The sequence below is a fragment of the Macadamia integrifolia genome, chromosome 4 (genome assembly GCF_013358625.1).
Source record: "Macadamia integrifolia cultivar HAES 741 chromosome 4, SCU_Mint_v3, whole genome shotgun sequence".
Lineage (NCBI taxonomy): Eukaryota > Viridiplantae > Streptophyta > Magnoliopsida > Proteales > Proteaceae > Macadamia > Macadamia integrifolia.
In genome coordinates, this window is record NC_056560.1 from 21,519,996 (window position 1) to 21,531,705 (window position 11,710).

The following is an 11,710-nucleotide window of genomic DNA, read 5'->3' on the forward strand; positions in this document are numbered from 1 at the left end:
TTTTTTTTTTTTTCACTCGATTATTCTCATGTTTAGGAGTATTTTTGCCTTTTTATATAAGCATGAATTTCTTAAAGTTTACGTTCATCAATGTGATGTTATTTCTTAATTTATCTTCTTGATGTTTAGCATTAATTTTCATGTTTTATTTAACCTAAAAAAATTCCGTTTTAAAAGCTTATATGTAATTTTATAATAGTGATGTTTTTATAGTTTTATGTTATAATGGCGTAAGACTTATTTAACATAATTATGGTTTAAAGTTTGGTTTAATCAGTTGGATCAAGGTGCCTAACGGCTTCATTGGACTATAACCTAATACGAGTTTTAACCTTTGGTTCATCAGTTTGAAGTGGAATCATAGTTTTTCTCATGTGCAATTAAGACCCCTTAGGCCCGGTTTAAACTCTCCAGATATTTTGAAATTAGACCTCATAGAAGAGACCCTGAAAAATTATAAATTTTAAATCTTAAACCACCTAAATTTGAAAGGGAGAATTGATGATACTGAAACTAGGTCAATCTTAAACCACCTAATTTTTTTTAGCAGATCCAAATAGACCACATCAAACAGTCCAGCTCTAGATCCCAAGGGTAGAAACCCCTCCTTAAATACCTCCCCAATGCAGAAGAAATATTAATATTTCCAACAACTATTAGAATGAGAAAAAGTATTTCTACACCGTTGGTTAAAAGAAAAGTATACTCATAAATGATCATCAATGTTCTGTCCCTTACCCCTTATAGTAGGAAGTAGATAACATCAAAATATTGTTCCCCTATGTCCACTGGACACCATCCGAATACCCAGCCTGTGGTGCCTCTAAATTTGGTTGTCCTAATCCGGTTTTAATCAATTTCCAAAACTAACTTCGAAAACTGTGCTATATATCTCATTCCAACTGTTCTTCCCTTCATTCAAATCTCTCCCTCTCTCCCTCCTTTCTTCTGTAATTAACTCTCAAAAAGTATTTGTCTTTGGGTTCTTAGCCCAAAAGAACCCAAAAACAAAAACTACAGCAGGCACAATGGGTCAGAATGGCAATTTGCCGGCCTTCAACTCGAAGTTCACTTTATATATGGGAGTCTGTTGGATTATTGCAGCCTTTGGAGGGCTCATGTTTGGTTATGATATTGGAATTTCAGGTATTGATAGACTTAATTATGATATTATACTTTGGATCATCAATGGTAGCTTCTTCCCAGTGTCACTTTATCTATAAGTATGAACTCTATATCAAATTCTTGGTCTCTCAATCATGGGTTTGGACCCTTTCTTTAAACCTCATAATATAGAGAGTAGGAATTAATGATGAACCCAAACTCTCTTTACAAACATTGCATTCTCTTTTATTTCACCATAGGTGAAGGAAAACTTAATCTTTTTATTTTTTTTGTTAAAATTCTTATCAAATGATTTTAGATTCACTATGACTAATTTCTATTTCAGATTATTTATCTTCTTTTTTTTCTTAAAATTTTCTAACCAGTAACATCTTCACTAATGGTCTTAGAATCATTAAAAGTATGACTACTTACTGATTTTCTTGGCTGTGCTTGTCACTTTCTTAGGAGGGGTGACCGCAATGGACGATTTCTTGTTGAAATTCTTCCCAGAAGTCTATGAAAGGAAACTCCATGCAAAAGAGGACAACTACTGCAAATATGACAACCAACTTCTCCAACTTTTTACTTCTTCTTTGTATCTTGCTGCTCTCTTTGCTAGCTTTGTTGCATCGAAGTTGTGCACTGTTATCGGCCGCAAGTGGACGATTCGATTGGCGTCGCTGTTGTTCATTGCAGGAGCTGCCTTGACGGCAGGAGGTGTCAACCTTATTATGTTGATCTTTGGGAGAATCTGTTTTGGCATTGGTGTTGGCTTTGGTAATGAGGTATGTTGTACCTCAGAACTAATCAAATTTTCTTAGAAGGCTTCTGCAGTCAGTATGCATTTTCTGAACAGATTTTGGGTTTAAAACGCATTGTGAAGTAAGAAAATAAATAATAACTGGGTTTTAGAGTGCACTCTAGACCCAGAATCTATTCCGAGAATACATATTAAACACATAGAATCTTAATCTACTTACGCTAAGGTTGCGTTTGCTATGTATTATAAGTTGATAATGCACACCAAGAAATCATGCCAAATGCAACCTTAGCATTCCACTCATGATCTTTTATAGGGAAATTATGTGTGAGATTATTGAGAGAGCAACCTCAGTACCCCTTTCTTATAGGAGAACTTTCAATATATCACCTGCATGGAATTATTATAGACCTGTAATATAAATTGTTAGAAAATTGGTGGGCTGAGTCATATGAACTGACACTATCTTTAAGATCGGGAATAATGCAAATCGGCCTCCAAGATAAAACAACCTAATGGCTCCCCCAGTAATCGTGTACTCGACTATTGGACCCCTTCGAATGCTATAGGGTTGTGCTCAGACTAGAAAACAAAATACTCACACAATGGACATGTTAAAATCCAACAAAACCCAAGAGAAGCAAAATTAAGAATACACTTGAATAACTCAAATGACTTGTTCCGTGTTACAAATGCTAAAGTTTCCCTCTATTTATAAGACAAATGAGATAAAGAATTAAGGGACATTAAGAAGATACTTTATTGTAAGGAGACTTCAAAATTAAAGAAAAACTGAGACTATGTAAATCTTTAGCAACTGAAGAGATAATGAGCCTTAAAGAAGATAATAAAATATCTCTAAAACGGAAAAAAAAATCGTCTGCAATTCCGATCTCATACAATTCCGTGAAATACCACCTTCAGGGGGTGACACGTGTATTGATACAAATGCAATGGTCCAGATCTGATTTAAATGCATTTTCACTAATTTAATGTTTTATTAGTTGTACCAGATCTGGACCATTGTATTGGTATCAATACACGTGTCACTGCCTGAAGGTGGTATTGCACGGAATTGTACGAGATGAGGATTGCAGACGATTTCAACCCCTCTAAAACTGAATTGACAAATAAATTGTGGGGTATAAAATTTGTAAAAGTTATTTTGTTTTTAAACAATTATTTAAAGCTATTTTGAATCTTCATTTGTTTTAAATACTTGTTTTAAAACCAACATCTTTACATTTGGATCATCTTCTTAAACTCAAAATTTTTTGGATTCCAAACACTCCACCCCCTGAAAATCTCAACTCTAAATTGTGGTCAAAGAGAATGAATTATGCAGCTATACTTTGAAGGCGTTTGGAATGGGCATCTATTTAACACATGGTCACTTCCAGGCAGTACCCCTATTCTTGTCCGAAGTTGCTCCATCTAACCATCGAGGTGCAGTGAACATTCTATTCCAGCTCTTCGTGACAATTGGGATATTGATAGCAAACATAGTTAACTACTTTACATCAAAGATGCATCCAAACGGTTGGAGGTTATCCTTAGCTATTGCGGCTGTACCGGGTTTAGCTCTATTCTTGGGTTCTTTCGTTATTACTGAAACTCCCACAAGCCTTATAGAGAGGAAGAAGTATGAGAAAGGGAAAACAGTACTTAAGAAGATCAGGGGTGTCAATGATGTTGACGCTGAGTTTGATCAAATTGTAAGTGCAAGTGAGATGGCCCAACAAGTGAAGCACCCCTTCAAGAAGCTCATGAAGTTGTCAAGCATGCCACCACTTATCATAGCCATCTTTCTGCAAGTCTTTCAACAATTCACAGGGATTAATGCTATAATGTTCTATGCCCCAGTCCTGTTTCAAACAGTTGGGTTGGGGAATGATGCTGCATTATTATCAGCAGTCATCACTGGGCTTGTGAATGTGATAAGTACATTGGTCTCAATTTTGCTTGTTGATAAAGTTGGGAGAAGGGTATTGCTTCTTGAAGCTTGTGTTCAGATGTTCATCACACAGGTAAATTATATAATGCATGTTTAGGTGATACCCTTTCCATTAAATTTGGTCTATATATATCTGCCCATACTTAAGACATTATTTTATGTGATTCCAGAGTGTAATTGGGGCAATTCTACAAGTACATTTGAAGAGCCATGGCAATACACTTGGGCATGGACAAGCAATTGTGGTGGTATTGCTGGTGTGTATTTATGTGATGGGTTTTGCATGGTCATGGGGTCCTCTTGGTTGGTTGATCCCTAGTGAAACCTTCCCAATGGAGACAAGGACTGCAGGTTTTGCATTTGCAGTGAGCTCAAACATGCTTTTCACTTTCCTGATTGCTCAAGCATTCTTGTCAATGCTATGCCACATGAAAGCTATGATTTTCTTCTTCTTTGCTGCATGGATTGTTATCATGGGGCTATTTGCACTCTTCCTGTTGCCAGAGACAAAGAATGTACCCATTGATCTCATGGTGGAGAGGGTCTGGAAGCAACACAGAGTTTGGAAGAAATTCATGAATGATGACCACAAAAATCGCGTTGAAGCAGGAAGATGAAGATAATCAAGATCCAATTAATAGACTAGATTCTGCTCATCCTTTCTCAACCCACATTCATTGAGAGACCTTAATCAAAATCCAAGAGAATTCTAAGAGTTGCTTTTGGCAGCAAAGTGCAAGCATGGTAGGAGCTTTTCTCCCCTGAAAAAATCTTGGGCTTCTTGCTTCAATCATTCTGCTGTAGTATCTCTCTTCTTTTTTTTATTTTTGGTCACCTGTTCACTTAATGTGTAAGCCCACATTTTGGGTAACGGGACCTCTTGTTTGAAGTTGTCTATTGTTGTTTGGAGGTTAGAGCCACTACCATTACTTCTACCAAAATAAAATAAAAAAACCACCACCCTTATTGATATATACTCTCTATAGTGAATTGCCTTTTTTGTTTGTCTGTGTGTTCAGAAGAGGGTGGAGTAATGCCTTCATCCAAACGAATTTGTTTAAAGAACTCAAAGAAAGATTTCCTTCCCCACAATAGGGAAGAATTTACAATGAAGTCAGACGGGTACAACCACCACACCTTAGAGATCTTCAGCGACCCAGCAACCTTAGCTACAAAAAGAAGGCCTAAACTTAAGTCAGACGGGTACAACCACCACACCTTAGAGATCCTCAACAAATCAGCAACCTTACAATGAAGTCAGATGTGAGCATCAGAATTCAAAGACCTAGAAACAAAAGAACAAGAAAAACAGGAAATCACTACATGATATCCTCAACTATGCAACTTATAGAGAAACTACATCCAACTTTGCATTTGGCTGCATTGAAATTATTTTGGTGGTCACGAACAATCACACCATGGCCACCAGAAAAGGAACAAGCTTTTCAGGCCCCATCAGTGTTAATAGCAACATGCCTAGCTGGGATATTAGAAGGAGAAAATGATGTGGCAGTAGAAATCCTAATCGCAACAGACGAGCTATACTTAATCGAGTCTCAGCTGTCGAATAGGAGAAGCCCTGAATAGTAGATGACAAAGAAATATTGGTATGATTAAAAACATAACTATTCCTAGATTTCCAGATATACCATTCCAAAGTAAGCCATTGAAGAATTGCATCCCCTTGATTAGGAACATAAGAAGAAGCTTTCAATAAATGTTGGAAAAACTCAAGCATAGAAGAACCTTTTAGTGATGACACATCAATTCTAAATGGAGAGGCCCTCCAACAGGAAGCTACAAATTCACAGTGAAAGCATGGATTATAGATTCATCAGGTTTTAAACAGATTGGACAAATAGGATCAAAACTAATATTATAGGTAACCAAAAGCTTTCCCTGCAGTCGCAAAGTAAAGATCCCTTCCATCCAGCCAACTTAGAGTTAACCCTTTCCACAATATTTAAAAACAAAAGCTTTTTAGATCCTCCAAACTCACAAGGAAGCCCTAATTAAATACTTGCCATGTTGATAAACTTCATTGAGTCTTAGGTTAGAAGCTAGAGTTCTCCTAATATTAGAAGGGGTTGGACTTGGGAGGACTAAAACAAATTATTTGTTAAAATTAATCTCTTTGTCCCGATGTCACACAATATTCATTAATGATACTAGAAAGAGTATTTCCTTCCCCAACATCAACCTGAGAAAAAAAAAATAAGGCAATCATCCACAAAGCAAAGATGAGTAATACTAGGACTAGCCCTACTAGATTGGATACTAGCTCTAGAGAAAATTTAAGTTATGAGCTTGCAACAATCTCCAAGAGAGAGCCTCTTGGCAAAGTATTAAATGATTAGAGCCTAAGGGACAGCCCTGCCTAAGCCGCCTTTGGGGTCTAAATGAACCAACGACTCCCCCATTAAACTTGATACGAAATTCAACAATGAAAATACATTGCATGACCCAATGAATCCAAATACTAGCAAACCCCATTTTTGACAAGACATTTCCCAATAAGACCACTAAATCCTGTCATAAGCTTTACTTAAGTCAAGCTTAAGAGCCATTAATCTATCCTCACGCTTATTACTTCTCATTTGATAAAGAAGCTCATGAGCCACAAAAATATTATCAGAAATTGCACCGGAAGGTACAAAAGAACTTAAAAAAGGACTAACAATATTGTGTAGGAGAGGTTTAGGTCTATTTACCAAGCACTTTGCAATGATTTTATAGACAACCGAGCAAAGACTGATAGGTCTAAATTGACTAAGATCCTCAGGCTGACTTTGTTTGGGAATTAAAACTACTACCGTCTTATTAAACTCCCTAAGAAAGTGGCCAACTTGAAAACATCATTTTATATCTCAACATCAGACATAGGCAAACATAAAGCAGTATTCTGATTAGCAAAAATACAAGTAGGAACACAATCCAAAAAAGACATGTTAACCTCAGGGTGAGTATTGTTAAATAAAGATTGAAAATAGAATAATATGTGAGAGACTAAATCAAATTTATCAGTTAACCATCTGCCTATGTTGTCTTTAAGTCTGGTAATGTGGTTAATACCTCTCCTTCTACAAGTGGAAGTGTGGAAAAAATTTGCATTCATATCTCCCGCCTTAAGCCATTTTATACGGGACCTCTGAGCCCAATAAAGCTCCTCTTGATGTAAAAGAATCTCAACTTTTTGGCAAAGCATAATTTGCTTTCAGTATTTGTTTGTGTGTATTTTTTTCCCCTTCCTATTATCTTATTTAAATAAAATACTAATTAAAATAAGGGAGAGGTATAGGTATGCCGCCAATATCAAGTATGCTAGCGGATAGTACCAATAGGATCACATGATGGAGTATCATTCAGGAAGGATATGAGGGTCATTTCAGAAAAAGGAAAGAGAGAGATAGACACAATGGGTGCTAGCATACTTGATATCAGCGGCATACCCACCCTTTTCCCTTAAAATAATACTATTATAGTAGTAGTCTGTTTTGAATTGGGACCTCATTTAGGATTATCAGAATTGACGTTGGTGCGTAGTCTGTTTTGAATTGAGAACCCACTTCTTAATGAAGCTATTTTTGCTGAGCCGTCTCATAGGATGTCTCATAGAATACATGTGTTGAATTTAAATTAAAAAAAAAAAAAAAAAAAACGCATGTTTTTGCAACGTATAAAACGGGGAAGGCAAAAATATGCGCTTTTTCCAATTTATTTGACAGGAGGTTGGAAAAACATATTTCAAATGCCAAAAAAAAATGGGAATGGTGTTTTTAAACATGTTTTTGCTACACTGTAAGAAAATATAGAGCCATCGAATACTCAAGATGTTAGAGTTGGATGCCGATAACGGGACCATCACTGTACAGTTGGGCATTTCTCAAATCATTCGAACCTGTAAAAAAAAAAACAGAAAATGAGAGATAGAAAGTATGGACATGAGAGGTATTTTTTTTCTTATTATTCTTCTGTTTTCAGTTTTGCAGGGTCCCCAACCCATGGTTTCAAGTATTGGTATCATATGGGTCAATATCGGTACCTGATCGATTCAGTTCGGTTACCCATATCATTTTGGGGTAAAACAGTAATATATATGAAAAAGAAAGGACAAAAGTGACCGATATGCACTGATCCAAAATGATCAGTATTGGCAACCCCCAACATGCAGGATTAAAAAAAATGATAATAATAAAAAAAGAAAGAAAGAAAGAAAAGAAAAGAAAAGAAAAGAAAAAAGGTTAAAACATATCTAGGTTAGAAGAAGAGGACAGGAAGAGAAATTCGTGTTAGATTTTAATTTTAAAAATCTTTCCAGTGATATATGATTGGCCAGTCAAACAACTCAAGCCAAAAGTTACTACCCTCCGAAGATCGGCATGCAAAACCCTAATTTGTTTCCAAGCTTTGTTTTTTACCATCTTAGGCATGCCACTTCAAGGCGCAACCGCCCTTTTTGGTGTTTGACCATTTTTCCATAGAGCTTGAATTTTTATTAGAAATAACCCTACCCGATAGTTAAAAAACAAAATTCAAAAGGAGAAAGAGTTCACAGCTTGGGATCCCTCTAAAAACCCAGAGAAAGCCTTGAAAACCAAGAAATGTCCAACAAATAGGAAATTGCCCAAATTACGCCTTGGGGTTGGAATTTAGCCTCAAATTCAGCAAGAGCATTGGAACTCTACAAAACTGATTTGCAAAGCCTCTTTTGCCAAAAATGTATTTTTCTCTTTCCTTCCTCTTTCACTCATTTAATTAGTTAGTGCCTTAAATTTGGGATTTTAAGTCGAGCCTACTAGTGTGTAATGTGTTGAGTCCCACTTGGCCCAAACAAAACATAATATGTTGGAAATTAAAAAAAATGCCACTGTAACCCTAATTAGAGTTTCTAAGAGTTAAACAATGCTGCATAGGATGAATTATGAGTTAATTCTTACAGGAATAATTGTTTAATGAGTTTTAGGGGTGTTATCCAAACAAACCCTTAGGCCCTTTATGGTATTTATTTCATATAAATAGAGAGGCTTGTGCCAAGTTTAGACACAAGTCATTTTATCCCAATCCAACAATTCTCATATGTTGTAAACTTGAAAAATGCACATTAATTAATGTTTTATTATTTGGTTATGAGATGCATGTTGTAGATATATACATGTACTTCCCTTGAGCATACCTGAATCCTTGATCTCCAGTGCCCCAATGCACCCAATGCGCATCAAACAGCTGGCAACAACCAAACATGCATCCCAAGCCATCGGATGTGATGAAGGGTACTTAAAAATAATCAATAGACTTCATGTGTTTGCCTAAATAGGTTGCAAACCTTTTAATTTCTTTCTATAAATTGAAAAGAAACAAACATAAGAAATCCTGAAAATTATATGTTTTGGCATAAAAAAAAAAAAACCAAATCCACATAGGATTTTTTTTTTTTTTTTAGCATATCCAAATGGATCACATCAAACAGTCCAGCTCTAGACCCCAAAAGTAGTAACCCCTCCTTAAATACCTCCTTAAAAGAAAAGTACACCCATAAATGATCGTCATTGTTCTGTTCCTTACCCCTTATAGTAGGAAGTAGATAACATCAAAATATTGTTCCCCTATATCAAAAGGACACCATCTGAATACCCAGCCTGTGGTGCCTCTAAATTTGGTTGTCCTAGTCTGGTTTTAATCAATTTCCAAAACTAACTTAAAAAAGTGTACTATATAATCTCATGCCAAGTGTTCTTCCCTTCATTCAATTCTCTCCCTCTCTCCCTCTCTCCCTCCTCCCTCCTTTCTTCTGTAATAAACTCTCAAAAAGTATTTGGTTTTGGGTTCTTAAACCAAAACAAAAACTATACGGAAGGCACAATGGAACTGCAGAATGGCAATCTTCCGGCCTTCAATTCGAAGTTCACTTTATATATGGCAGTCTGTTGGATTATTGCAGCATTTGGAGGGCTCATGTTTGGTTATGATATTGGAATTTCAGGTATGGACTTAGTTATGATCTTCTAGTTTTGATAATCAAGTTATGATCTTCTAGTTTTGATAATCACTGGTAGCTTTTCCAGTTTCACTTTCTCTTTACGTATGGACTCTAAAACAAATTCTTGGTCCACATAACTTTTTGAGAGAGAATCTCTTCAATCATAGGATTTGCCATCTCTTTCGAGTTTCGACCTTATATTATAGTTGGTGAAAATCAATGATGAACCCTAATTTTCATCACAACGTTGCATTCACTTTTATTTCACCATGGGTGAAGGAAAACTTGATCTTTTTATTTTTTTTCAATAAAAATTTTTATAAATGATTTTAGATTCACAATGATTAATTTTTATTTCAGATTATTTATCATTTTTTTTTCCTTCTTCACCAATGGTTTTAGAATCATTAAAAGTATGACTACTTAATGATTTTCCTGGCTGTGCTTGTCACTTTCTTAGGTGGGGTGACCGCAATGGACGATTTCTTGTTGAAATTCTTCCCAGAAGTCTATGAAAGGAAACGTCATGCAAAAGAGGACAATTACTGCAAATATGACAACCAACTTCTCCAACTTTTTACTTCTTCTTTATATCTTGCTGCTCTCTTTGCTAGCTTTGTTGCATCAAAGTTGTGCACTGTTATCGGCCGCAAGTGGACGATTCGATGGGCGTCGCTGTTGTTCATTGCAGGAGCTGCCTTGACGGCAGGGGGTGTCAACCTTATTATGTTGATCTTTGGGAGAATCTGTTTTGGCATTGGTGTTGGCTTTGGTAATGAGGTATGTTGCAGTTGTACTTCAGTTAATTAAATTTTCTTAAAGGCTGTGGTTGGTATGCACTCTTTGAACTGATTTTGGGTCTAGAATCCACTCGATATATACCTGATCAGTTTTTCTCTACCTCACTTCACAATGTGTTCTATACCCAAAATCTATTCCAAGAATGCATATCAAACACATACAGCCTTAATCTACTTACACTAAGGCTGCGTTTGGTATGCATTTTAAGTTGACAATGTGCTTTACAATAAATCATACCAAATACAACCTTAATGGAAACCCATGATGACCTCAACATCTGTATCCATTATCTATTTAACGCATATTTATCATATCATCTTCGTAAACTCAAATTTTTTGGATTCCGAACACTCCACCCCCTGAAAATCTCAACTCTAAATTGTGGTCAAAGAGAATGAATTATGCAGCTATACTTTGAAGGCGTTTGGAATGGGCATCTATTTAACACATGGTCACTTGCAGGCAGTACCCCTATTCTTGTCCGAAGTTGCTCCATTCAACCATCGAGGTGCCGTGAACATTCTATTCCAGCTCTTTGTCACAATTGGGATATTGATAGCAAACATAGTTAACTACTTTACATCAAAGATGCATCCAAACGGTTGGAGGTTATCCTTAGCTATTGCGGCTGTACCGGGTTTAGCTCTATTCTTGGGTTCTTTCGTTATTACTGAAACTCCCACAAGCCTTATAGAAAGGAAGAAGTATGAGAAAGGGAAAACAGTACTTAAGAAGATCAGGGGTGTCAATGATGTTGATGCTGAGTTTGATCAAATTGTAAGTGCAAGTGAGATGGCCCAACAAGTGAAGCAACCCTTCAAGAAGCTCATGAAGTTGTCAAGCATGCCACCACTTATCATAGCCATCTTTTTGCAAGTCTTTCAACAATTCACAGGGATTAATGCTATAATGTTCTATGCCCCAGTCCTGTTTCAAACAGTTGGGTTGGGGAATGATGCTGCATTATTATCAGCAGTCATCACTGGGCTTGTGAATGTGATTAGTACATTGGTCTCAATTTTGCTTGTTGATAAAGTTGGGAGAAGGGTATTGCTTCTTGAAGCTTGTGTTCAGATGTTCATCACACAGGTAAATTATATAATGCATGTTT

At 36.3% G+C, this 11,710-nt stretch overlaps 2 protein-coding genes across 2 annotated transcripts in view; both read left to right on the top strand.

Annotated features, from left to right (window-relative positions):
* Nucleotides 1–1,028: 1,028 nt before the first annotated feature.
* LOC122076321 (sugar transport protein 8-like) lies at nt 1,029–4,793 on the top strand. The gene is made up of 4 exons (XM_042641635.1): nt 1,029–1,146; nt 1,573–1,892; nt 3,268–3,894; nt 3,992–4,793. The coding sequence occupies exons 1-4, from the start codon at nt 1,029–1,031 to the stop codon at nt 4,436–4,438; spliced, it is 1,512 nt and encodes a 503-aa protein (XP_042497569.1). The 3' UTR covers nt 4,439–4,793.
* A 4,887-nt stretch (nt 4,794–9,680) lies between these two features.
* The window catches only part of LOC122076322 (sugar transport protein 8-like), a 5,771-nt gene continuing 3,741 nt past the window's right edge, over nt 9,681–11,710 (top strand). Inside the window, exons 1-3 of the mRNA XM_042641636.1 lie at nt 9,681–9,801; nt 10,259–10,578; nt 11,062–11,688. Of these exons, the coding sequence (XP_042497570.1) occupies nt 9,681–9,801; nt 10,259–10,578; nt 11,062–11,688 (1,068 nt within the window). The remainder of the gene's footprint in view (nt 9,802–10,258; nt 10,579–11,061; nt 11,689–11,710) is intronic.

Coding starts and splice junctions, on each gene's coding strand:
- LOC122076321 (XM_042641635.1), top strand. CDS start 1,029: ATGGGTCAGAATGGCAATTTGCCGGCCTTCAACTCGAAGTTCACTTTA. Junction 1,893..3,267: donor GTGTTGGCTTTGGTAATGAG/GTATGTTGTACC, acceptor GGTCACTTCCAG/GCAGTACCCCTATTCTTGTC. Junction 3,895..3,991: donor TTCAGATGTTCATCACACAG/GTAAATTATATA, acceptor ATGTGATTCCAG/AGTGTAATTGGGGCAATTCT.